This window comes from Pseudonaja textilis, chromosome 5 (genome assembly GCF_049901715.1).
Source record: "Pseudonaja textilis isolate UNSWEBS1 chromosome 5, rPseTex1.2, whole genome shotgun sequence".
NCBI lineage: Eukaryota > Metazoa > Chordata > Lepidosauria > Squamata > Elapidae > Pseudonaja > Pseudonaja textilis.
This window is the reverse complement of record NC_141994.1, coordinates 21,556,675-21,584,437: the sequence shown is the minus strand read 5'-3', so window position 1 is coordinate 21,584,437 and position 27,763 is coordinate 21,556,675. Positions and strand designations below refer to the sequence as shown.

The 27,763-nt window shown below is 44.2% G+C and overlaps 2 protein-coding genes across 2 annotated transcripts; both read left to right on the top strand.

Annotated features, from left to right (window-relative positions):
- Nucleotides 1–5,352: 5,352 nt before the first annotated feature.
- Nucleotides 5,353–9,805, top strand: LOC113433118 (fibroblast growth factor 23-like). The gene is made up of 3 exons (XM_026695507.2): nucleotides 5,353–5,566; nucleotides 6,843–6,946; nucleotides 9,410–9,805. The coding sequence occupies exons 1-3, from the start codon at nucleotides 5,353–5,355 to the stop codon at nucleotides 9,803–9,805; spliced, it is 714 nt and encodes a 237-aa protein (XP_026551292.2).
- Nucleotides 9,806–24,707: 14,902 nt separating this feature from the next.
- LOC113433182 (fibroblast growth factor 23-like) lies at nucleotides 24,708–27,350 on the top strand. Its single transcript, XM_026695631.1, has 4 exons — nucleotides 24,708–24,918; nucleotides 25,554–25,657; nucleotides 26,338–26,604; nucleotides 27,315–27,350. The coding sequence occupies exons 1-4, from the start codon at nucleotides 24,708–24,710 to the stop codon at nucleotides 27,348–27,350; spliced, it is 618 nt and encodes a 205-aa protein (XP_026551416.1).
- Nucleotides 27,351–27,763: the final 413 nt, after the last annotated feature.

Sequence of the window (27,763 nt, the reverse complement as noted above, 5' to 3'; positions counted from 1 at the left end):
AAAACATTAAATGGACAGCCATCCCTCTGGGCTGGGGTTCAAATCCAGGTCATGCCCGACTCCTTCTAACCCGGGATGTCAAGATACGAGAGGAGAGTTTGGAAGAGGCAGAAAACTCCTAGAAAAAAGTCTTCTGTGGGAACAGTGCACCAGATTAGGGCTAGATCCAATTCTCTTGGGAATTAATTATTTGTGCTTGATTCCCACTGCAACTGTTATACTATTGTTTTATTCTGCTGTACAGCATCTCACTTACTGGTATCTTTGCTTTTTTGATTTCTTACGAGCTTTATCCATGCTGAAAATGCAAAGTCACTATCAAAGCACTCATTTTTCTTCTACATCGAACGGAAACTCTGTAGGTAAAGATTAGTAAAAAGAATTATCAGCCTGAAGGGTAATAATTGTCAGTTTTGAAGTCTGGCCCAGTGAACAAGTAATCCTTGATTATTCAGCAGTGCTGAAAAGGTCCTGCGATCAAATATTTTGGGCTCTTGGCAAACCAACATGTATTTCCAATGCCTCCAATGTCTTGGAAGACGTTTCACTTCTCATTCAAGAAGCTTCCTTCAGTTTTCATTGGCTGGGACAAGATCTACAACCGGTAGCTTTTCTGGTGCTACTGCAGAACTCAGTCCTTTGGCCAAACAGCTTCTTGGATGAGAAGTGAAATGTCTTCAAAGTAAAAAGTCCAGTTGCCCCTTGAAAAAAAGTGCATCTTTGGGACAACCGTGACCAGGATGACGGAGAATCTCCATAGACAAGCAGTTCTCTTCCAAAACAGTGCCTATGATCTCACAATATCCCAAAATGAGTAGAAGTTATCCAAGTCAGCTAGGATGATCTCATTGGATCTCAGCAGAACCCTTTCAAGACTAACCGTAGCTGGATTCAGGATACTGACCCATCCTATGAGCTTGTTGGTCAAAGGTAGGGCTTTGTGCAGGAAATGCCAACTCTTGCCATGGGTTATCTTCAACCAGATAGAGGGGGATGGGTAGATAAGGCTCCTTTCTGGAACAGTGGAGTTGAGATGCTTCATAAAGCAGCTTTGTGGCCTGTTAAAAGCATTAGGGGGCAGCCATCCCTCCAGGATGAGGTTCAAAACCAGGTCAAGCAAAGCTAAGAGAGGAAGCCACATTTACAACAACCACACAAATTACTTTACAGTAATTTGATAGGGAAAAAAGGGATTGTAAAATCCAGTGTGACTTACATAAGGACCGCTTCACTCAGCGACGGAAGTTCTGCCGAGTCCTTAAAGGGAACCTGTTTTCAGGATGGGACAGAGCGATGGGTGTTCTTCACCCAAGGGTGTTCCCCCGCAAAGGCTAAACTGTGGTTAGTGGAATCGTGGTAGCACATTTCAGGCAGCAAATGAAATATTAATTGCTCAAATCTCACGGGCCAGGCAAAAATTATTTTAAAAAAAATAAAAAAAAAGTTTGAGGGGGAGAAAATGAGGGTAATATTTCTGCCCCCAAATCCACTAAGATTTGATAAAAGAGACGTGAGTAAAGAAAGGGAGGAGACAGTGCTGAACATGGAACATGGAGCACTGTAACGTTTTTATGGAAAGTCCCAATTGGGATGTATGTACCCTAAAAAATGGGGGTGCTTTGGTGGGAGTTGTTCATAAGAACTTCCTGGAAAAGTATCTTCCTATTTTCCTATTTATTTATTTATTTGGATTATTTACATATTGAAGATGTATTTATGAGTATTTATGATGTTTCTTATTCTGTCCTCCATTTCTGTCTCTCGATGAAGACAAAATAAATGTTTCGTGTTTTTCAAGAAGGAAATGTGTCTTTTTTTAAAAAAAACAAACCAAATTTTATTAGTTTTAAAGACAAACGAAACATCATTAAACATTGAAAACATAAAACCTCTTTCCACTGTAAATCTTTACAGGGCAGATAAAACATTATTTTATACCACATAATTCTAATTTATCCCATTTCCATATGGACACATAAATATCTTTTAACAAATTACTCATTATTTCTCTTTACTCTTATTCAATTACATTTCTTTTCTATATTTATCTATTTTATAGTCATATTTATATTTCCCTCTGACTTATTTACAATTATTCTCATCTGACATTCCTCCAAGGTTTTATTAATTCTCAATCAAACATAAACACACAAAACACAAAAACATAAAACTTCTTTTTAGAAAGTGGCTTGGCCCCAGATTACCTCTCTTTGTACGGACTTCAATTAAATTCATGCTCATCTTATATACCATTACCTATCTTATTTACCATTCTATATCTTCTATATAACTTCTCCCCGCTTTTCACTCTTCTTAATTCTATTTTATTTATTTCATCTTACTTTAAATCATTATACTTGTATCTTTTGTCCATTCTTTTCCAATTAACCATTTATCTCATTCTCTATAATAAAAAAAAGGTTTCTCCTGAAATCACTAATCGAAGTATGATGCCTTTCTATCGTTCCCATAGATTGACATTTAAAATAACACCTAAATCCCAGTCTGATTCTGCTTAGTACATTCTGCCTACTAAATTTTAAGAAAAAGAAAGAATAATAAATCTATAAAATAATTTACATAATTAAATATTAAAGTCTATCATTAAATCTTAAACATTTAATATCTTAATTTATTAAAACTTGTAACATTCCAATTGTCTATTTCAAAAACAGATGCTGCAATAATAAGTTTATAATAACATCAACACAATAGCCATTTAAACTCTATAATTAAACTAAATATTTTAAACATTCCCTTTAGTATTTTATTAAATCTTAAAATCTATCATTATTAAGCATTTTAATATTTAAATCTTTTATTAGATCTTATAAAATTCTAATTTTCTATTTCTAATACAAGTACTACAATACTATCATATGTACTTTGCAGAATCTTTTTTTTTTAAATTATACATTACCCTTTATCCCTAAAAAAAAATTGCTTTTTCCCATCTTGTTTCATACCTTTGTGGCTTTTTTCCCCCTTTTCCCTTCCTTTCTTATCCCACCTAGCCTTTTTACCCGCCCCCCCCCCATAACCTCCGCCTTTTTAGCTTCCCCTCTCTGTTGTATTCCTCTTTTCTTTTGCTTTCTAACATTGTATTGATTTTGCATCTTATTTTTCTCTTTCCTGTCAATGTGTGAGAGAGTTGAGGGCGGTTTGGAAACTGAAACAGCATTTGTGGGCAAGAAGGAGACTGCAAGGAGCCTGGGCGTGGCTTAGCTCAACTGTTCTGTACTAAAGCTGCTTGGTGCTGTGAAGCTAAAACTGAAACTGAAACTCCTCTCCTCTGCTTGCGTTTTGCATTTGGAACAGATTTTTTTTCAGATGGGGAGGGGGGAGTAGAACTCCTCAGCATCAGAGCATGTTAATAATAATAATATGCAGAATGCTAATGTTCTGATGGTCATTTTGAAAAATCCTTTCTTAGTGAACGCCTAAAAGCCAAGAAAAACATATGTGCCAAATTTCAAGTTTGTAGGCTTGACGGTTCCTGGAGATTTTGTGATGATGCATGAGGGGTATTTTGCTGATAGATAGATAGATAGATAGATAGATAGATAGATAGATAGATAGATAGATAGATAGATAGATAGATAGATAGATTCCTTGTTTAATTCACTGTAGAGATTTCCAAGTTCTGAGCAGGGCCATCCTTGTGTCTTGTGAAATTATTACCAATTCCCAAATCCCACCCAAGATCTTTCCACTCTTGTGGAAAGGGGAAAGGAGGAAGTGCTATGCACCTCAATATCCAGCACAATGGGACTTTTGCAGACTTGTCAACTGAGGCCCAGTGGTGGGATTCAATTGTTTTTACTACCAGTTCTTTGGGTGTGGCTTGGTGGGCATGGCAGGGGGAGGATACTGTAAAATCTCCAGTCAGAGGTGGTATTTGCCGGTTCTCCGAACCACTCAAAATTTCTGCCACCAGTTCTCCAGAACTGGTCAGAACCTGCTGAAGACCATCTCTGATCCAGCCCCTGAACCAGAACCAGAAGCATAAGATTCCTCTGGTTCATAGGACATTTTCTTAACTGGAAACAGGAAATGTCCAGGTAGCCAGAGTGTGGAGCCCAGGCGCAATGATGCTGAAAAACTTTTTCTTCTTCTAAAGTTAAATGTTTTGTTTGAGGTCAAATTAGAAATTAGAATCAACAGTGCATGCAAAGCAAGGCTATCTGGAGGTATATATTTTCTACCTAGGAAAAGCTAGATGTTGAATATCAAAGTTTGAGGCTCCTTCTGGCACAGGATCCTTCCTCCAAACCAGGAGGCCCCTGATGGCGGAAAAGAGGTGAAGAAAAATAGCTTGATTGATCCAATTGCACTTTCTACAGATATCCCTCGGTGAAGTGTTAAGTCCTGTGTAGTACAATATCTAAATCAAGGGCCTTCAAACATGGCAAGTTTAAGACTTGTGGACTTCAACTCCCAGAATTCCTGAGCTAACATGACTGGAGGAGGAATTCTGGGAGTTGAAGTCCACAAGTCTTCAAGCTGTCACGTTTGAAGACCCCGATCTAAACCATGATACCCATGTACTAATATCCAAGTGTTTGTAGGCAACATAAAGTCTTGTGTGCTCGGTCTCCCTGTTGCAGAGAAACACGTTCTCTTACCTCCATGAATTTATTTTATTTTATTTATTTGATTTGTCAATCGCTTACAAGATAATAGGTATAAGTATAAACATGAGTAAGAATACAGGAAATAGGTACGAATAAGTGGGGACAATAGGACAGGGACGGGAGGCACGATGGTGCACTTATGCACGCCCCTTACAGGCCTCTTAGGAATGGGGTGAGGTCAATATAGTGGATAGTTTGAGGTTAAAGGAGTGGGGGATTAGTTAGAGAATGTAACCATAGAGTCAGGTAGTGCATTCCAGGCATTGACCACTCCGTTGCTGAAGTCATACTTTCTGCAATCAAGTTTGGAGCGGTTTACATTGAGTTTGTATCTGTTCTGTGTTCTTGTATGAATAATAGACTAGGTCTCATAACGGAATTATCATGGTACACATCTAATGCCCACAAGCATCGGAACGCATCAATGATTCACATTAGAGCAAATAGTTTTATTGGCCAATGCAAGGTGACCCAAGAGTACACAATCATTTTAATTCTCAGGAGCAACTGCAAAGCATTGGTTGAAGAACCATCTCTGGTCCCTTCATGATCTGATGGTTTTGGAAGTGGGTGTACTTTCCTTTCTCCCACCCACCCCTTCTGCCTGTCCTCCCCACAGTCATCCGGCATAAAGCCAGGGCTGAAGGGTGAGTGGTCAGCAAAGGAGGGAACCAAGATCAGCTTTCGGCTCTTGAATCTTCCAAGCCGAGCAAGCACCATGCGCCTTGTCCTGGCTCCGTTGCTTCTCCGTGTCCTGAGGCTCCTGTTGCTGCTTCCTGCCTGTGGTTGGGGTCCCGTGGTCGGCTCCCCCATCTGGAGCAACAGCGACGAACTGGTGCACCTGTACACCGCCGAGGGCAACATGAGAAGTTTCCACCTGCAGATCCTTCCTGATGGACGCGTGGACCGCACACCGTCCCAGACCGTGGACAGTAAGTCCTCAGCAGAGCTGTGCAGTGGGTTGCTGAGGGAGGTATGGGGGAGTAGAGGGGCATGTCCAGGATCTGTGATGACCCGGGGTGGGATCGAAAAGCAACAGGTGAAGTCCCTTTAATTCCTTCAACTTGGCTTTAAAGGTCCAATTATCATTCACTGGAGAAAAAACTCCCTCACAAACAGTTGCGAAATGGAAGAAATTCCATGCAAACTCAAAACACATAACACTTATAAGTAGGAAACACAACACAAACCACACTGAAGCAATTAATGAGACAAGGCAGGATAAGGGCTTGAAGATGTCCACAGATATCAAAATGCACATACTGGGAAGAACTCAGATAAGAACTGACGAACTAGAAATATTTTCACACTTTGTTTCCAGCACTGGGCCATGTGCAGTTTGTCCTTTTAAAAAGTCCTCCCAGCTGCAGCCCATGAAGGGGATCAGGGCCCCCTTCCTCCCCCATAGACCACGCCACTCATGTTTCTCCCTTATCCACTCCTCCCTGCATGCCCTAGGATGGAGAGGGGATGGGCCTGGATCTTCCTCTGAATGCCCATCTGGCCTGTGCCCTTCCCCAGTTTCCTCCACAACCTCCGGAGCCACACTGCCACTCCCTGTTGGCTGTTCCTCCTCTCCCTCAGAGTCAGATTCGAACAGGTGCATGATAGGATCACACACACCCTGGAGGCTCCAAAGTGCTAGGAATTCAATGGAAAGGAAGGGACCTTGGAGGTCTTCTAGTCCAACCCCCCACTCAGGCAGGAAACCTTAGACCATTTCAGACAAAAGTTTGTCCAATCTCTTCTTAAAAGCCTCCAAGGCTGGAGCAATCATCCCACAACTTCTGGAGGCAAGTCACCCCACAGATTAGTTGCCGAGTAGTGAAAATGCTCGCCTCCAACTCAAGAAGTTGAGAGTTCGATCCTAGATAGTGGCAGGTATTTCTCTCCTAGGATGCAAAAAAAAAAAGATATCTGTTGTGAACTTCAGGCTGGTGCCAGGAAGGGCATCCAGCCAGTAAATGCTCAACTCCATCCAGTTGCTCCAACTCTTCCCTGAATTAAGGGATTTACAGGGTCATTAAAAAGAGAGTTTAACCTTTTGACTGTGGGCAAATATATTGCCACAATTGGCCAGAATTTGGGAAAACTGGGAAGGCATCACATAATAATATTCTGATATTTGAAGTTGCTATTGGAGGTTGCTTTTTCTGGCTTCAGATATGTATGAAGAGCTCTCCTAATATTTAATCCTTTCACTTCCAGGTGCTGTGATAATCAAAACTGTAAGTGCAGGCCATGTAAGGATCATCGGTGCAAAGAGCAAACTCAACCTGTGTATGGACAGTAACGGAAATCTCTTTGGATCGGTGAGTCGTAATATTTATTTGGGATTATTTGGATTCCTTTCCTAGTGCAGCCAAGCCATTAAGAACTTGTGCTATGAGAGTTGAAGTTGAAGTAGGTTTCTGGTCTAGCAAGAGGAAGAAGAAAATTCTATCATACTCAATTCGTTTTAGTTTAAGACTGGGGCATGGTTATTCCTTTGCCTGGAGTTACGGTAACATAACATGAGGTGAATTGGTGCTCCCATCTTCCTCCCAGGAAGGACATCCACAGCATGTTGTAATTATTCTATGGAGAACTTCAGGTGTCATGCCCCTGGTGGAGACTTACTCTGAGGGACAGGAGGAACAGCCAACAAGGAGTGGAAGTGTGACTCCGGAGGTGGTGGAGGAGGCTGGGGAAGGGCAGAGGCCGGCTGGGCAGTCAGAGGAGGACGCAGGCTCTCTTCATCCTAGGGAACACAAGGAGGAGAGGATAAGGGAAAGATGTGGTCTACTGGGGAGGAGAGGGCCTTGATCCTCTTCATGGGCTGCAGCTGCGACAACTGAATAAGCTGAGACAACTGAATAACAGACTTACGTACGGGCAAACATGCAAACAAAGTGTGGAAATATCTTTAGTTTATGGTTTCTCTCTGAGTTTGGTGTCCTTCTCAGTGTGTGTTATCTGTGGACGTCCTCCAGCCCTTATCTTGCCTGGTTTGTGTTGCTTTTTTCCTTCTTCTTGTAACAGTTTGCAAGGGAGTTTTTTGTCTTCCAACAAGAACATTCGGAGCTTGGAAGCAAAGTGAAAGAATAAAAGGGGCTTCACCTGTTTTCTGTGACTGTCTTGGTTTTGTATCCCACCCTGGGTCATCACATCAGGCTTGAGCAACATTTATGAGATTAGATAAGTGCACCGTGTATTCTTTATGTCCTGCAATTTCTGTAAAAAACAAAACAAAACACCTTTCCCACAACAGTGGGGAAAGGAAGGAACAAGATCAGGGATGGGATTCCATTTTTTTAACAACCAGTTCTGGGGGCATGGCTACATAGGCAAGGGCATGTGACTGGGTGGGCGTGGCTTCTTCTTTTTTTCAGCCCCCCATGTTTTTGCCTTTTGGGCTACAGCAAAACCTCTGGGGGGGGGGCATTTCGGCTCCCAGAAGGCTTCCCTGGGGTCCAGGAAGGCCAAAAACGAAGCCTGGTGGAGCGCGCAGACCACCCCCACGCTCTGTTTTTGGGCCTCCTGGGCCTCAGGGAAGCCTCCCGGGGGGCATTTTTGCTCCCAGGAAGCTTCCCTGGGTGTGCCCCCACCTTGCTCCATTTTTGGGCCTCCTGGGCCTCAGGAAGTCTCCTGGGGGCATTTTTGCTCCCAGGAAGCTTCCCTGGGTGTGCCCCCACCTTGCTCCATTTTTGGGCCTCCTGGGCCTCAGGGAAGCCTCCTGGGGGCATTTTTCCTCCCAGGAAGCTTCCTGGGTGTGCCCCCACCTTGCTCCATTTTTGGGCCTCCTGGGCCTCAGGAAGTCTCCTGGGTGAAGCAGTAAGACAGTGAGGGGGATCCCGCCACAGCTGATCATCGGAAGAGCTGATCGTCAGGAGGGGAAAAAGAAAGAAATACCTTAAAGGAGTGACTGGAATGCAGTCAGCGATGTCAGGCATGAGGGCGATGTCACGCATGCATGATAAGGACTGACTGGGAGGGGAGGGGAGGGGAGGGACGGGTGGAGAAGAGCGGGGCCAGCCCGGGGCATGATTTGTTTCTCTGAACCGCGCAGAATCATAACCGGTTCTATAGAACTGTTCCGAACCGGTAGAATCCCACCCCTGAACATGATACATTAACAGATTAACAGAGTTGGAAGGTACCATGTAGGTCATCTAGTCCAACCCCCTGCCCAAACAGGAGACCCTACACCATTTCTGACAAATGGCAGTCCAATCTCTTGTTGAAAGTCTCAAGTAATGAAGTTTCCACAACTTCTGAAAGCAACTTCTGTTCCCTGTCAAAAAGTTTCTCCTCATTCCAAGTTAAATCTCTCCTTCTTCAGTTTCCATCCCTTATTCCTTGTCTGGCCTACAGGTGCTTTAGAAAATAGCTTGACCCCTTTTTCTCTATGGTATTCATATTCTGAATATGAATGAGGGAGGTTTTGAAGACAATCCTGTGTTTGAGGCCTACCTAACCCTCCCAAAATAGCAAGTCACCATGTCTTCAGGAGTGTAGACATTTGTCAGGTTCTATCAAATCTGAAAGCTTTTTAAATGCGCGTTCAGCATACCAAACTTGGTGGTTGCATCCTTTGCAAATCAGACTCTTTGGAGATGTAAGAATGGTGAAACCAAATATCCTAAACGAGGAGAAAGAACAAGTATTTGGGAAATATTCGACACCCAAGTGTGGTGTAGGAATTTTTCACTGTAAGGCATGGCTGATTTTCAACGCTGCCTTGACCTTTGGTTTCTCTTTTGGTCACCTTTACTTTGTGTTTGTGTCTCCTTTAGCGTTCCTTCAGCATTGAGAATTGCGTCTTTAAACACACGCTGCTCGAAAACGCCTTCGACGTTTACGAGTCCCTCACGCACCATTTCCTGGTCAGCCTAGGAAATGTGAAGGGACAACTGGCTCCCAACACAAACTTACCGCGTTTTTCTCAGTTTTTAACCCGAAGGAATGAAATCCCCTTAAGCGAGTTCATCACGCCAAAGCCTCGGGAAGAAGACACCAGGGACCATGATGCCTCCAACCCCTGTGGGGGCATTTTGGCAGGACAGATGCCGGAAGACATACCATTTGTGCATGGCAGCATCCACCCCTGCCTCATGGACAGGGAGGAAGACAGAGATCCATTGAATGCCATTCTGAATGGAAAATTTAAGAGCCCCCGAACAGGTTCTTGAACCCGAGACGAGAACCATCAAAGAAAGCTAAATTCCGTTTTTTGTGGGGGGATGAATTGTTCAGAATAAGGGAGAGGTCATGGCTGTATACAGGTAATCCTCAACTTACAACAGGTTCATTTAGTGACCATTCAAAGTTACAACGGCGCTAAAAAAAGGGAGGGAAGAAACTTAGGAATGTTTTCCACCCTGACCAGCATCCCCGAGGTCACGTGATCAAAATTCAGATGCTTGGCCACTGACTTGTGTTTGTGATGGTTGCCGGGACATGTGATCCCCCTTGGCGACCATCTGATGAGCCAAATCAGTGAGGAATCCAGGCTCCCTTAACAGCTGTGTTCCTAACTTAACAGCTGCAGTGATTCACTTAACAACTCTGGCAGGAAAAGACTTAAAATGGGGCAAAAGCTCGCTTAACAAATGTTTTCCTGAGCAACATAAATTTGGGGCTCAATTGTTCATCGTATCTCAAGGACTATCTTTAGGTGTCTTCCCGGTTCTATTCCCTGGTCTTACCTACCTGACTGACATACGTGGGTTATGAGGTGAGTTTTATATCTTTTTGTTCTATCGACAATTCAATGTTTAAGCTTCGCCCCTGTAATGCTGTACAGACAGTATATACCAAGGGTCTTCAAACTTGGCAAGTTTAAGACTTGTGGACTTCAACTCCCAGAATTCCTGAGCTAACATGACAGGAGGAAGAATCCTGGGAGTTGAAGTCCACAAGTCTTAAAGCTGTCAAGTTTAAAGACCCCTGGTATATAGAGTTCTTGTCATGCTATAGTCCACCCACAGCTGACTGACAGAGATGGCGAAGTTACCAATATCGGTTGAATCTTTGACTTGATTAGACTCTAAGTCAAAAAAGAATGCCCAGACCCTTTAAATAAGCAAAATCTGGGGATCAACAGTGGTAGAAAAAGAAAATAGGGTGAACAAAGGATGAGCAATTTATTTTTGTTCAAGGGGAAACATGTGAAAATGAGACTGTTGTGGAGGAGCAAGCCAAAACAGCATCTGACGTGACCTAATATCTCACAATATCCCAAAATGAGTAGAAGTTATCCAAGTCAGCTAGGATGATCTCATTGGATCTCAGTAGAACCCTCTCATGACTAACTTTAGCTGGATTCAGGATACTGACCCATCCTATCAACCTGTTGGCCAAAGGTAGGGCTTTGTGCAGGAAATGCCAAATCTTGCCATGGGCTATCTACAACCAGATAGAGGGGGATGGGAACCTAAGGCTCCCTTCTGGGAGAATGGACTTGAGATGCTCCATAAAGCAGCTTTGTGGCTGTTAAAGGCATTAGGGGGCAGCCATCCTTCCAGGCTGGGGTTCAAATCCAGGTCAAGCAAAGCGAATAGGAGGAAGCCACACGAATTAGTTTACAATGATTTGCTAGGGCAAAAAAAAAGATTATAAAATCCGGTGTGACCCACTTAACAACTATAATGAACATTGTAATGTTTTTATTGAAGGTCCCAATTGGGATGTATGTACCCTAAAGAAATAGGGGTGCTTTGATAGGAATTGTTCACAAGGACTTCCTGGAAAAGAATCAGACAATGAGAATGCAATATATGTATGCTTCTATTTATCTATTTATTTGGATTATTTACATATTGAAGACATATTTATCAGTATTCATGACGTTTCTTATTCTGGCCCCCTCCAATTCTGTCTCATGAGGAAGACAAAATAAATGTTTCATGTTTTTCTTTTCATAAGCTTCAACACCAGGCTCCAATTGTTGATAGAAATCCAGAAGAACACCTGCAATAACAATCTCCCGTGCTCTTTCCTCTATCTTATCACACAGCAATGTCCTTGAAAAGGAGTCTCAGTTCTTTCTTTCTCAGCTTTCTCAGCTTCGTCTGATCACAGGAAATAGAGCATTTCAAGCCTTTAGTTGGCAGTGTTACAAAGTTTCTTTGCTCTCACTTTCCCCCTCCTTTCCCAAGCAAAATGTAATAAAAATTACCAAAAAAAGGAATATATATATATATATATATATATATATATATATATATATATATATATATATAAGTAATAAAGGGAACCTAGCATATATGTATGTATATGGGAAAACTAGAATTAAAGAACTCAGCCTAATATATTATAAAATCAAAAAGGAGAAGAAAAGATAGGTATAAATAAAAAAAGAACCAGTCCAGTTCCAAAATACAAAATTGCATATAGAAATCCAGCAATGAAAAAACAACAACAAAGCCTTACTTTGACATTTCCATTTAAAATCGCCGCTTAATCACTTCTGTCAAAACTTTTACAGATTCTTTCTTTTCTTTAGGGTGTCCTTTCAAATCTTAGAATAAAAAAGTTCTCACCAAACCAGCACACTTTCTCTTTCTGTTCTCTTCCGTTTCGGAGCTATCCCAACTTCAGCAGCTTTAATGGCTGCCTCTCTTCCGCTGGCAAGACGAGCTTCTCCTGGATCTACCAGGGACTTTGTGGTATCCCTGGGATCAGCAGGATGTGCTCCTCACTTTCACCATCTCTTCGGGACGGTTTAGATCCGTTTGGACCGTCCAGGGGCAAAGATATCGGCTGCGATCTCAGACCTCCGAGATCACATGCCGTATCGTCACGACGCCAGCTCCGCCCTGTGCTGAAATGAGTAGATTGACATTTGAAATTAGAGAACAAGAGGATAAACAATTTTATAAAATTTGGGACTTTTTCTATCAATGGCTAGATAATAAAATACAATAATGAAATATGTAGAACTTTAGAAAATAATAAATATATAAAGATATATTTTTCTTTTTTATTATTATATCTACAAAATGTTTTTAGTATAGATTTGGAAGGATTATATGAATTGTTATAAAATAAACTAAGTAAATTAGGGTTATCTCGCAAAATATAAAGGAATAAAATTATTGTCAAATGATTGATTAATAATGATACTAGGGTATTCAATTTTTGATTGATAATATGAGCTATTATGCAATGTAACTGTAACTGAAGACCACGAAATGGACGCACAAAAAAATTTGTAAACCAACCAGCACACTGCTTGTATACTTATGGAAGAAAGTTTGATGTTTTTATGTTTTGTTTGTTTATGTTTGTCTTTAAAAACCAATAAAATTTACAAAATAAATAAATAAATAAATGTTTCATGTTTTTCAAGAAGGAAAAGTGTCTTTATTAAATGTTCCTGGTTTAATTCACTGCGGAGATTTCCAGGTTCCAAGCAGGGCCATCCTTGTGTCTTGTGAAATTATTCTCTGCTCTGTTACCGATTCCCAAATCCCACCCAAGATCTTTCCACCCTTGTGGAAAGGGGAAAGGAGGAAGTGCTATGCACCTCAATATCCAGCACAATGGGACTTTTGCAGACTTGTCAACTGTGCATCCAGCCCAGTGGTGGGGTTCAAATTTTTAACTACCAGTTCTTTGGGTGTGGCTTGGTGGGTGTGGCAGGGGAAGGATACTGAAGAATCTCCATTCCCTCCCCATTCCACTAACCTGCTTTCCAGCTCTGTTCTCCTGTGCAGGGCAAGAAAAGAAGACCCACCCGATCAGCTGGGACTCAATGAGAGGCAGAGAATAGGTGGGGTTGGCGGGGCCAGTCAGAGGTGGTATTTGCCGGTTCTCCGAACTATACAAAATTTCCACTACCGGTTCTCCAGAATTGGTCAGAACCTGCTGAATGCCACCTCTGATCCAGCTTCTGAACCAGAAGCAGAAAAATCCCCTGGTTCGTAGGACATTTTTTTACCTGGAAACAGGAAATGTTCAGGTAACAGGAAATGTTCAGGTAGTTCAGAGCGTGGAGCCCAGAGCGCAATGATCCTGAAAAAGCCTTTTCTTCTTCTAAGTACAAACACTTTGTCTTATGTCCCAGTGGGATCGTTGCAGCTTGCAAGTTTTGTCATTAAGAAGTGTGTTAATAGAAAGAAGGAAGAAGACAGCGGTTTCCCCTGTGTTGTCAAACCAAAAGGGCCTTCATGTGTGGGCTTCATGGCTGTGAACACAACAGTGCAGTTGGTCTTCTTGTCAATGTAAAGGAAGGAAGCAAAACCAACTATCCAGTGGTGGTATGCTACCGGTTTGGACCGGTTCAGACGAACTGATAGTAAAAAAAGCCTCAGACGATTAGCTGAAAGGAGGAAAAAGAGAAATGTGCAGGATGGCCCTCCCACACACTTTGGTCTTCTTTATCCTCTCAGCTGATTGGTGCTACAGGCCTTAGCTGGTGGGGGGAAACCTGCACACGCACAATCACCAAACCAGTAGTGCAACAGATAGAAACTGCTGCAATTATCCAAGCAATGTGTCCTATCAAAGAGAAAAAGTAGGGGTGACATGATAGTTGTCTTCCAATATTTCAGGGGCTGTCACAGAGAAGAGGGGGTTGACTTATTATCCTATAGGGCACTAGAGGTCAGCCAAGAATTGATGGGTTTTATTTATTTATTTTTGTCAATTGCTTACAAGATAATAGGTATAAATAAAAACATAGTTATGAATACATGGATACATATAAGAAAAATAAAAAATAAAAGAAACAATAGGACAGGGATGGTAGGCACATTGGTGCGCTTATGCACGCCCCCTACAGACCTCTTAGGAAAGGGGTGAGGTCAATAGTAGACAGTCTAAGGTTAAAGTTTTGGGGGTTTGGGGAAGAAACCACAGAGTCAGGTAGAGTATTCCAGACATTGACCACTCTGTTGCTGAAGTCGTATTTCCTGCAATCAAGTTTGGTGCGGTTAACCTTGAGTTTGTATCTATTGTGTGCTCTTGTGCTGTTATGGTTGAAGCTGAAGTATTCATTGACAGGTAGGACATTGCAATGTATGATTTTATATACCATACTTAGATCAGACCGAAGATGGCGTAATTCAAGGTTTTCTAGTTGTAGAATTTCAAGTCTGGTGGCATAAGGTATTCTGCAATGAGTAGAGGAGTGGAGAACTCTTCTTGTGAAATATTTCTGGACTTTCTCAACTGTGCTAATATCAGATACGTAATGTGGGTTCCAGACTGATGAGCTGTATTCAAGTATTAGTCTAGCAAATGTTTTGTATGCTCTAGTTAGTAGTGTGATATTACCAGAGAAAAAGCTACGTAAGATTAGGTTAACAACTCTTTTTGGCTATGTAGTTCCAGCGGGCTCTAGAACTTAGACCATTAGAGATGAGTATTCCAAGGTCCTTTACAGAGCTTGGATCATCAACAAGGTCTTGACTATTCAGCCTGTATTTTAAAGAGAGTTGTTAAAGAGAGATCCAAAGTAGAATAAGGAGAAAATTGGGGTTTTTTTGAAAGTTTTATTTGGGTTTTCACAAAAACAAAATACAAATAAAACATCTTTTTTGAAAATAGCATGGTCCCAGGTTATCACTTCTTCATACAGACACCAAACTCAATTTCATGCTCATTTTTATATTCTATTCCATATCTTATTACCGTTTTATATTTTCTACATAGTTTTTTCCCTCTTTTAATTTTCTCAACTTCATTTTAATTATCTCATCTCAATCAAATCGTTATAGTTATACTTTTGTCTGTCCTGTTTCAATTTCATATTATCTTTTCTTATTAAACAAATTTTTCCCCGTAGTTACCAATTGGAGTATGCCACCTTTATATCTTTTAATTTTATCCATTCAAACTCTTATTTAAGCTTCAATGTATACCTTTAAGATTATAGCATTCAATATAATACATAACTTCCAATCGAATTCTGCTTGGTACATTCTTAAAATACACACTATATTCTTAAAAAGAAAAAAAATTAAATATATATATGTAAATAAAGCACACATTCCATTCCAATTCAATTCTATCATTAATATTCATTAAAATCTTAACATCTTTAACATTTATTTTCAATTAAATATCATACTTCCTTGGGAACACTTATAAACTTTCCATAGTTAATTCTTTTTTCCCCATATTTCTCACTTATATTTTTATCAATCATTACTAATAATTAAAAATGTTCCCATTTAATTCTCTCAATCATTTTAATTCATTTATTTATTACCAAACATTCAACTACATTACAGTAAATATTTTATCCATCATTTTAATCATATTTTCTAAAATTATTTCTGTTTATAATATAACAATGCTATCTTATGTACGTTTGCAGAATCCCTTTTGCAATTAAATTTTCACCCATTATCTCTAAACAAGCTTATGGTTACAATCCTTATATCTTTTCCCTGTTTCTCCATTTCTTGTTTCTGTCTTTTACAACTTCTTTTCCTTTCCTTGTAATCCCCTCTTCTGTTGCTTTCTAATATTATACTTACCTTTCAAATTCTTCTTCTTCTTTTTGGTTAGTCTTAAACCTTTCACTCTCTTTACCCCCTTTTCTTTTTTCCCCCCACTTAAAATTATTTGATCATTAAAGATGGCTTCTTCTTTGTCCCAATCTTCTTGTTCTGCAAGCGTTCTTGTTGTTTCTCATAGTTCCAGATCTCCATTTCTAAGAATTGAAATATGAAGCCAAAAGAACCTCTCCCTTCTTGTGCATCTTCTTTCCATTTTTTAAGTTCCATTTTCAGTTCTTCTAAGAGTGATACCATTTTAAAGACTTTTAAACAACCACCCGGTTAATTTTAGTCATCCAGATGCAAAAACCAAAAATCACCAAGTAATCCAAATACTCCAAGGCTGTTTCTTTCTGCTTCTTTTTTCCATTTTCTCTTCCTGGGGTTCTATTATTTTGTTACCAAGTTTCAATTAAGATGTATCTTTGAGGAATCTTGTTAAAATTTCACTGTAAGTTCCTTTTAGTTACAGTTCCATTCCTTAGTTCAAGGCAGTCTCCTCCATTTTTCCAGATCCTGCCCTTTTATTCTTTTTTTTCTCCTTTCCTGCTTTTAAAAACTTTTAAATATCTAGAAATCTTTATTATCCCTTTGACTTTTATTTTCAGCTTAGATGCCTATTAATGTCAAAGTGGATTTTTTTTCAATTTCTTGCTTAAGCCTCTTAGCTGTCAATATAAGGAAGGGAAGAAAAAAAAAACCTAATCCTTTCTGTTCTCTCTCTCCTTCACAACTTCAAAATCTTCTTTGGGAACAATATTATTAAATTTAAATTCCAGGGTACCTTATTTGTTGCTTATTTGTTGTTTGACCCGGTCAACCAAAACTTTCTCTTCTTATCTTCCTCCTGCACATTCTCTTCCGGTCAAGTTCTTCTTTGTGATGGCCATTTCTGACCACCGCTACAATCGCCTTCGGGAAAGGGAGTAATGGCCAATGGGGAGGAGAGATGCGACTTTCCTCAACCCTGCAGGCAGTCTCCCCCTTCTTCACCACCTCTACAGGGTTGCTTAGCCCCGAAACAGCTGGCTTGGGGCGCTCCAGCGGCGAGCACGGATCGAAGCCTTGCAGAGACGAGGTTTCGGTCTGTCGCCGAAGAAGCTCAAACCGGAAGCCTCAATAAGGAGAAAATTGTTGACAGTGGGAACAATTAATGTAGAATGGCTTGCATATTGGGGCTGTGAGTGCTCCATCACTGGGAGTTTTAAAAAATAGAGCAGACAACCAATTGTCTGGGATGGAATAAGGCTCCGGCCGTGAGCATGGGGCTGGGCCAGAGGATCTCAGTGTGTCTCTTGCCAGCCCTGTGTGTCTATGTTTTATGATGTAATTTTAGCTGCGACAAATATTTCCCGTTCAGTCCTGACCAGATCTCCATATCTGAAATTAAGAATCACCGTCATGCAAAGCAAAGATATTGGGAGGTATATATTTTCTACCTAGGAAAAGCTAGATGTTGAATGTCAACGTTTGAGGCTCCTTTTGGCACAGCTCAGGAACCTTCCTCCAAACCAGGAGGGCCTTGTCATTGGAAAAGAGATGGAGAAAAATAGCTTGATTGATCTAATTGCACTTTCTACAAGCATCCCTTGGTGAAGTGTTACACCTTGTTTGTCTTTGACATGTCTGTTATACGACATCTAATACCCATAAACTTATATTTGAGTGTTCCAGTGGTGGGATTCAATTTTTTTTATTATCGGTTCTGTGGGCGTGGCTTGATGGGCATGGCTTGGTGGGCGTGGCAGGGGAAGGATGCTACAAAATCCTCATTCCCTCCCCACCCCACTAACCTGCTTTCCAGCTCCATTCTCCTGTGCAGGGCAACCAAAGAAGCCCCAGCCGATCAGCTGGGACTCAATGGGAGGCAGAGAAGAGCTGAGGGCAGGGCCAGTCACAGGTGGTTTTGGCTGGTTTGCCAAACTACTCAAAATTTCTGCTACCGGTTCTCCAGAACTGGTCAGAACCTGCTGAAGACCACCTCTGGAGTGTTCATATGCGACATAAAGACTCGTGCCTTCGGTCTCCATGTTACAGAGAAACACGTTCTCTTACCTCCATGAATAATACAGATACAGATACAGATTAACAGAGTTGGAAGGGACCTTGTAGGTCATCTAGTCCAACCCCCCACCCAAGCAGGAGACCCTACACCATTTCTAACAGATGGCTGTCCAGTCTCTTTTTTGAAAGCTTCCAGGGATGAAGCTCCCACAACTTCTGAAGGAAACTTCTGTTCCAATGGTTGATTGTTCTCACAATCAGAAAATGTCTCCTTATTTCTTAGTTGAATCTCTCCTGGATCAGTTTCTGTTGAGGTAATTCCCCGTTAGGAGAATGAACGCATACAGGGAGACGTATTTGAGAGTAGTGTTTGAATAATACACATACAGCACACAGATACACTGTACAGTAAATGTAGGTTTTTACTTCCAGAAACATTAAGCAAAGTCCAAACAAGCAATCCAAAATCATTCACAGGTAAATCAGTCAGTTTTTCAATCCAGGGATAATCCAAATATCAAAGTCCAGTGTCAAAAAACAGTTCAGTATCAGACTTACATCAAATCCAGAAATATCAGTCAATTAGGAAAAATGGAGGAACGGCAATGTTAAGTTTGAGCAATGAGAGGCTGAACCAGAGCATGAGTGCAACAGTACTTTATTTTACAAATAAAGGGCTGACCGTGCTTGCCAAGCCTGGAACTGACTCGCAGCAATCAGCAGCCAGTTGGACCCCGCAGCCTGCTTTTATAGCTGGCTGCTGGGGAGAACTGACCAATGGGAATGGGGGAATAACGCCCACACAACGTGAGTGGACCTGAGTGAGAACTCCTTGAGTCCTCAGGACATAACACCCCTTCCCCCCAGATGCGAACACGCATAGTCCTTGAGGTAGATGGGGGGTTTGTGTTGGCGCACGGAGCGGCGCAACTCGGGAACATTGTCTGACTGTTCGGTATCAGTCTGTGACGGTTGAGCTGGCATAGTGTCGCCAACACTCTCTCTGGACTGGGCATCCTCGGAAACCACCGGGTTGGTTTCTGGAGTCAAACTCTCGTGGGTTGGATCCGGTTGATCAACTCTCTGGGCGCTGTTGTCCGAGTTTGGGCTGACCGGAACGACCGCTGGCGCAGACTGGTCACTGGGTGCGGTGTGGCTGGGTGGCGGATGGGACGGTTCCCCCTCGACTGGAGACTCTGGATTCTTGTTTGCGAGGTTGCTGAGGCGCCTTCTGAGTTGGTCTATGTGTCTCCTCCAGACGCGACCATCCTCCAGCCTGACTCTATATGATCTCGGCCCGGTGACGGCAATGACCTCGCCCGGAATCCAAAGTGGGTCCCCAGCGAAATTCCTTGCGAATATCGGCTCCTGTAACATAAAATGTCTAACCCCGAAGTGGAAGCGAGGGGAGAGTCAGGGCAGTATTGTGGGTGCAGTCTATCTAATACAGTCCTCAGGCGCCGGCCCATCAGAAGTTCCGCTGGGGACTTATTGGTGACTGCACAGGGGGTTGAGTGCTGGCTCATCAGGAACCGTGAGAGTTTGTGGTGCCAGTCATCTCTGCCAAACCTAGCGAGGGCCTCTTTGGTGGTCCTGACGGCCCTTTCAGCCAACCCATTACTCGCAGGGTGAACTGGGGCTGTGAAAATGTGGCGAATGCCTAGGTTGGCTGCAAAACGGCTGAATTCTACTGATGCGAACTGTGGGCCATTATCGGAGACCAAGGAGTTGGGTAGTCCATGGGTAATGAACAGGCGCGTTAACACGTTGGTGATTGCTAGTGTGGTGGTCGTGGATAGCTGCGCCACGTCTATCCACTTGGAATAAGCGTCCACGACCACTAGGAACATCTTTCCATGCACGGGGCCGGCCAGATCGATATGGATTCTAGACCAAGGGCGCTGGCGCTCTCCCATCTGGTAGGGGTGGCGATGGGGGAGCAGGACGGGATTCCTGGCAAATGCTGCAGGAACTTACCCAATTGACAATGTCCTCGTCTAGACCCGGCCACCACACGTAGCTGCGTGCCAACGCCTTCATTCTCACAATGCCGGGTGTCCTCGTGCAACGCTTCCAGGACTCGGGTACGCAGCGAGGTTGGGATGACCACTCGAGTGCCCCACAGTAGACAACCCTGCAAACTGGACAGCTCCTGCATGCGAGTCTTAAAGGGTGCGAATTTGTTATCAACATTGCCTCCCGGCCACCCCCTCCTCACCCAGTCGAGCACCTGGGCGGCGTTTGGTCTGCCTTGGTTTTGGCGGCGATGTCAAGGGCGGTGATGGGCAGGTCCAACTGGGTGATTTCAAAAATGGCATTGACAGGAGCTGGGTCTTCAGCCGGAGCGGGTAAGGGCAGCGACTGAGTGCGTCAGCGTTGGATAGAGTTTTGCCCGGGCGGTGGATAAGTTTGTATGAGTAGGCCGCTAGGAAAAGCATCCACCTTGTCATCCGAGGGAAGAGGACTTGAGGTGTCTGTTTGTCGCCGGCCAGTAGGCCCAGGAGGGGCTTATGGTCGGTGACCAGTTCAAGAAGTGGCCAAAAGGAATTCGTGAAACTTTTTCACGGCTGCAACAGCTGCTAGGGCTTCCTTGTCTATTTGGCTGTAATTTCGCTCCGTGGCCGAGAGCGTCCTGGAGAAAAAAGGCGATGGGGGCCTCGGCGCCATTGGCGAGTCGGTGACTAAGGACCGCCCCAATTCCAAAAGGGGATGCGTCTGCTGCCAGTACTAAAGGAAGGTTGGGGTCGAATTGGATGAGCACTGCCTCTGACGTAAGTAGTGATTTGACGGCGTTAAACGCCTGGTCTTCTTTGTGCCCCCAGTGCCACGGTGACTTTTTGTCTAGTAATCTGTGTAGGGGTTCGGCTACTGAGGCTTTATGGGGCAAAAGGATGCATAAAAGTTTAGGAGTCCCAAGAAAGCTTGTAGTTCCGTTTTGGAGGTCGGTGTGGGAGCTTCGTGGATCGCCCTGACCTTGGACTCCAGGGGGTGAATGCCAGAGGCGTCAATTTTATAACCCAGAAAGTCCACCTGTCTAGTGGCAATGGCGCATTTTTCTTTTTTTTAACTTGAGGCCATGCTGTCTGAACCTCTCTAACACTGCTCGCACTCTCTGGAAGAGTTGGGGTCTGTCCCTGGCCGAGACCAAGATGTCGTCGAAGTAGGGTACTACACCAGGGAGGCCCTGTAAAATCCGCTCCATGAGGGATTGAAAAATACCCGGGCAACACTTACGCCAAATTGGAGACGCTTGCATCGGAAGGCACCCCTGTGAGTGACGATGGTCTGAAGTTCCGCTGTTTGGTTATCAACAGGGAACTGTTGATATGCTTGAGACATGTCCAATTTAGCAAAAATACTGCCCGGTTCGAATGTGTGCAATAAGTGCTGAATGACGGCACGGGGTAGGCGCTAACTTGTAAATATTTATTGATTGTTGTCTTGTAGTCCGAGCAAATTCTCAGGCTACCATCTTTTTTGAGGGGTGTGACAATGGGCGTCTCCCACTTGGCGAAATCTGTTGGCTCAATGACCCCTTGTTTTAGTAGTTTATCCAATTCAGCGTCTAGTTTTGGTCGAATAGCAAATGGAACTCTACGTGGTTTTAATCTGATTGGGACTGCCTGGGGGTCAACGGTGAACTGAGATGGGGGTTCCATTATAACACCCCAGCTCCTCGCTGAACACATCTGCGTAGTCAGCGAATAAGGAGTCAGTGTCTGAGGTTGAGACAGCATGGACTCCTGTTAACCCTAGGCCGAGGTGGGGAAACCAATCGAGCCCCAATAAGGTGGGTAGATTGCCGTTAACTACCACTAGAGGTAGGTGGCCTTTAAAAGCTCTAAAACTGACAAAGAACTTGCCTCTGCCGATCACGGGAATGGCCTTCCCTGGTAGTCCTTCAGACCGAACTGGCATCTCTGAAGCCGGGTAGTAGATAGGCTGGGGTGGAGTCTCTTGAGGGTGTTCCACGAGATTATTGAGAGCGCTGACCCTGTGTCAACCTCCATGTGGCACGGTTTACCTTCTAGGGAAACGGAGAGAGAAATTTTACTAACAGAGTGGCAAGTACGCCTGGCAAGGCGGTGCGTGCGACAGTTTAATACTTGCCTCTGTGGTCCCGAGTGCGAGGACGGGGTCTTTGTGCAGCGCTTTGGGGGCTTGGCAGACTCTCGCAATGTGCCCCTCTTATGGCAGTTGTTGCAAACGGCTCCTTTAAACTTGCAGGTGGCCCTTTGATGTGATCCCCACAGGCTAGGCACAGGGTGATGTGCTTGGGTGGACCGGTGTATTCTTGTTTGGCCCCTACCTGCGACCGTCTGTCATTGGTGAGGCGATGGACATCGCTCATCGTTGTGGCCTTCCTCCGCTTCCACCTCTTCGGAATGGACTGGGAACGCTGCTAGCTTGGCGCTTGGGCCCTGAATTTCGGTGGCTGAGTTCGTTGCTAGCTCGGCTGCTAGGGCCTCCTCTACGCTTGCGCGAGGTTGAGGTCTTTTAGCTAGCAGTCGCCTCTGTAGGTTGAGATCCTTGACCCCACAAACCAATTGATCGAGGAGCATGTCCTCCAGGTATGTTCCAAACCCGCAGTGCAGGGCTGCTGTTCTGAGGGCGGCCATATATTGGTTGATGGTCTCCTTACTTGATTGCTTCCTCATTCGGAACGTGAACCTCCTGGCGATTTGTGAAGGCCTGGGAGCGTAGTGGTTTGTGAGGATCTCAAGCAACTCGGACCACGGAACGTTTTTAATTCTCTCGGCGCCACGAGTGCTGCAGCGGTATCGTAAACGGTGGCTCCGCAGTAGATTAGGAAATAGGATTTTTTCCGATGCTCTCCCGCATCCGACAGGCCGACCGCATCGATGTAATGATTGAAACGGTTCTTATACGATTCCCACTTCTCTTCGTCTGGTTTAAACGCCGGAATACTGGATTGGAACTCATGGTGCTGGAACGGCTGGGCTACCTGCGGGAGAAATCTCTCTGGGACTACGAACGCCGTGAGTTACTAGTGATATCAGCTCTGGAGAGGTTTTTGCTACCCTCTCTTTCTCTCTCTCTGGGTTACCACGTTGGCTGCTAGCCGTTGGAGGTGTCTTGATTCGCGCCAAAAAAGTGGGCGTTAGTGACTCTCTACAGCGCTGTGCTGTGATTCCTACTGGCTCAAAATTCAAATGACACCCGTTTGAATTTCGCGCCAAATGCAGAGCGGCTGCGGCTCGCAGCGCTTCACTTTCCCCGTAGCGAGGCTAACAAGCGGCTACAGACGCTTCTAACTATTTGACTCAGACCGCTTTCTCTGGCTGCGGATCTGCGTTTGCTCTTTTTGATCGCTCGTTTCGCTAGCTGACCGCTCTCTCTGGCTGCGGATCAGCGTTTCCCTTGTTGCCAGCCGATCGCTCTCTCTGGGCTGTAGATCGGTGGCTAGTGACTCAGCGGTTGCAAGGTGCTTCTGGTAGCCATCCCACCCTCGTCGCCAGTGTTAAGTTTGAGCAATGAGAGGCTGAACCAGAGCATGAGTGCAACAGTACTTTATTTTACAAATAAAGGGCTGACCGTGCTTGCCAAGCCTGGAACTGACTCGCAGCAATCAGCAGCCAGTTGGACCCCGCAGCCTGCTTTTATAGCTGGCTGCTGGGGAGAACTGACCAATGGGAATGGGGGAATAACGCCCACACAACGTGAGTGGACCTGAGTGAGAACTCCTTGAGTCCTCAGGACATAACAGGCAACATTTTCCAACAGAAGGAAACAGATACACTCACACTCTCTTCTGAGACTAAGGCCTAAGATAAACCAGGTTTCTGGCTCCATCTTATGGCCATTTGAGAAACCACACCCAATCGCAGTTTTTAGCATGCTCTTAAAGATACAGTTTGAAAATGTTTATCCTGGTTTATATATTTCTAACCCAAATAGCGGTTAGGTGACTTATATTCCTAACAGTTTCCATCCATTATTCTTTGTCTGGCCTTCATGTGCCTTGGAAAATAGCTTGACCCCCTCGTCCTCTCTGTAGCAGTCCCTCAAATAATGGAAGACTGCTATCTTGTCTCCTTTGGTTTTTCTCTTTACTAGACTAGCCATGCCCAGATCCTCTAACCATTCTTCATATATTTTAGTCTCCAGTCCCCTAATCATCCTGGTTGCTCTTCTCTGTACTCTTTCTAGAGTCTCAACATCTTTTTTTATTGGTGGACTAGGTCTCACAACAGAATTATCACGGTACAAATCAAATGCCCACAAGCATCGGAATGCATCAATGATTCACATTAGAGCAAGTAATTTTATTGGGCAACGCAAGGTGACCCAAGACTGCACAATTGTTTTAATTCTCAGTAGCAACTGCAGAGCATTGGTTGAGAAACCATCATGAGTCCCTTCACGATCTGATGGTTTTGGAAGTGGGTGTAACCTTCCTCTCTCCCGCCTCCCCTTCCATCCGTCCATCCTCCCACCCCACAACCGTCCTGCATAAAACCAGGGCCAAAGGGGCAAGGCTCCCAGCACTGGCAAGTGGTCAGCAAAGGAGAAGAACCAGGATCGCCTTTCAGGTCCTGCATCTTCCAAGCCAAGAACTATGGGCCCCATCCTGGATCCAGTGCTTCTACGCGTCCTCAAGCTCCTGCTGCCCTTGGGTGCCTGTGGCTGGGGTCTTGCGGTCGCCTTCCCCAACTGGTCCAACTCCGATGACGTGGTACACCTCTACACCTCTAGCCAGAAAAAGGGCTTGCACCTGCAGATCCATCCTGATGGGCGAGTGGACGGCAGTTCATCCCAGACCGCGGAGAGTAAGTCCCCGGAGGATCTGCAGAGTTGGCTGGTGCTGGAGGGAGGGAAGTCGGGGGGCACATCCAGGATCACCCCTGGAGGCTCCAGAATGCTAGGAATTCAATAACAGAGTTGCAAGGGACCTTGGAGGTCTTCTAGTCCAACCCCATGCTCAGGCAGGAAACCTTAGACCATTTCAGACAAAGGGTTGTCCAATCACTTCTTAAAAGCCTCCAGGGCTGGAGCAAAAACAACGTCTGAAGGCAAGTCATCCCACGGATTAGTTGCCGAGTAGTGAAAACGCTCACCTCCAACTCGGGAAGTTGAGAGTTCGATCCTAGATAGCGGCAGGTATTTCTCTCCTAGGATATCTGTTGTGAACTCCGGGCTGGCGTCAGGAAGGGCATCTGGCCAGTAAATGCTCAACTCCATCCAGTTGCTCCAACTCTTCCCTGAATTAAGGGATTTACAGGGTCATTAAAAAGAGAGTTTTCTTGTTTGACCAAATCTATGGGCAAATGTTTTGCCACCATTGGCCAGAATTTGGGAAGAGTGGGAAGGCATCAGATAATAGTATTCTATTATGGGAGGCTGCTATTTCTGGCTTCACGTATGTATGAAGAGCCCTTCTAATATTTAACCCATTCGCTTCCAGGCGCTTTGATAATCAAAGCCGTAAGCGCAGGCCTTGTATGTATCATTGGTGCGAAGAGCAGACTCAACCTTTGTATGGACAGTAAAGGAAATCTCTTTGGATCGGTGAGTCCTAATATTTATTTGGGGTTATTTGGATTCCTTTCCTAGTGCAGCCAAGCCATTAAGAACTTGTGCTATGAGAGTTGAAGTAGGTTTCTTGGTCTAGCAAGTGGAAGAAGAAAATCCTATCATACTCAATTCCTTTCGATTTGGGACTGGGGCATGTTTGTGACGTAACATGAGGTGAATTGGTGCTCACACTTTCCTCCTAGGACAGGGGTGTCAAAGTGGATTTCTTCAAGGGCTGGATCAGCATTGTAGTTCTATGTGGGCCAGTGGCGGGGGGGTGGCTGGGGGAGGGATGGGTGCCTCCTAAAGCACCCTCCTGCCAAAACGGGGCACGGGGCACTGCTGGCTGTTTTCGGCCTGTTTTCAGGGTGGTTTTTCGGGCCAATTTGTGAAAACGAGGAGCAGGGGTGGGCTGATTCTGCCCCGCAGGCCTTGAGTTTGACACCCCCGTCCTAGGACATCTGCAGCATGTTGTCATTATTCTATGGAGAACTTGGATGTCTGGCACAAAGATGGGGACCCAAGGGTACGTTTAGAAAATGTATTTATATTTGGGAAATATTCGACACCCAAGTGCGCCGTCGGAATTTTTCCACTGTAAGATGTGGTTGATTTTTACCTCGGCCTTGACCTTTGGTTTGTCTTTTGGTGTTTTCTGTTTGTGTCTCCTTTAGTCTTCCTTCAGAGAAGAGGATTGCGTCTTTAAACACACGCTGCTCAAAAACGCCTTCGACGTTTACGAGTCCCCCACGCACCGTTTCCTGGTCAGCCTAGGAAGGGTTAAGAAACCCTTGCTTCCCAATAGGAACCTACCGTATTTTTCTCAGTTTTTAACCAGAAGGAATGAAATCCCCTTAAGCGAGCTCAGTGCAACAAGGCCTCGGGAGGAAGAGACCTTTGACGGTTATTTCGAGCCCTGTGTGCCCACCTCGTTTGGAGAGGTACGTGAAGAAAGCCTAGGTGAGGCGGGGATCGACCCCTGCTTCCCCATTGGTGAATAGAGAGGGCCAAACGACGCCATGCGGATGGGATGACTTTCTAGCCTTCAAACGGATTCCTGAACCCGAGACGAGAATTGGACTTCTCACCTGAACCATCAAATAAAAGCTAAATTCCTTTTTTCCCCCAGATGGATTCTTCAGAATAAGGAGTGGGGGGGGGAGTCACGGCTGTGTACAGGTAGTCCTCGACTTACGACAGTCCATTTAGTGACCGTTCGAAGTTACAACGGTGCTAAAAAGGGGCGGGATTAGGAACGTTTTTCACCCTTACCAGCATCCCCATGGTCAAGTGATTAAAATTCAGATGCTTGGCCACTGACTCACCTTTATGACGATTGCCGTCTTGGGATCCCCTTTTTGAAACCTTTAACAGATATAACAGGTTAACCGAGTTGGAAGGGACTGTGGAGGTCATCTAGCCCAACCCCCTTCTGACCAGCCAAGTCAGTGGGGAAGCCAGGCTCCCTTCACAACCCGTCTTACTAACTTTAACAGCTGCAATGATTCACTTAACAACTCTGGCAGGAAAGGACTTAAAATGGGGCAAAATCTCACTTAACCAATGTTTCGCTGAACAACATAAAATTTGGGGCTCAATCACAGTTGTAACTCAAGGACTATCTTTAAGCATCTTTCTGGTTCTATCCCAGGTCCTTACTGACCTGAATGACAAATGTGAATTATGAGGCGAGTTTTACATATTTTTACATATTTTTTACATTTCAATGTTTAAGCTTTGCCCCTGTGATGCTGTACAGATAGTATATAGAATTCTTGTCATGCCACAGTCCACCCACAGCTGACTGGCAGAAATGGCGAAGTTGCCAATATCGGTTGAATCTTTGACTTGATTTGCCTCTAAGCCAAAATAGGAATGCCCAGAACCTTTAAATAAGCAAAATCTGTGTATCAGCGGTGGTCGGAAAAGAAAAAAAGGGTGAACACCCTCTATTATAGAGATGGACAATTAAGTTTTTACAAGGGTCAACATGAGAAAGTGAGACTGTTGTGGGGGAGCAAATCAAAACAGTTCCAGACATGACATATCTCACAACATTGCAAAATGAGTCCAAGGAATCCGATTCAGCCAAGATCATCT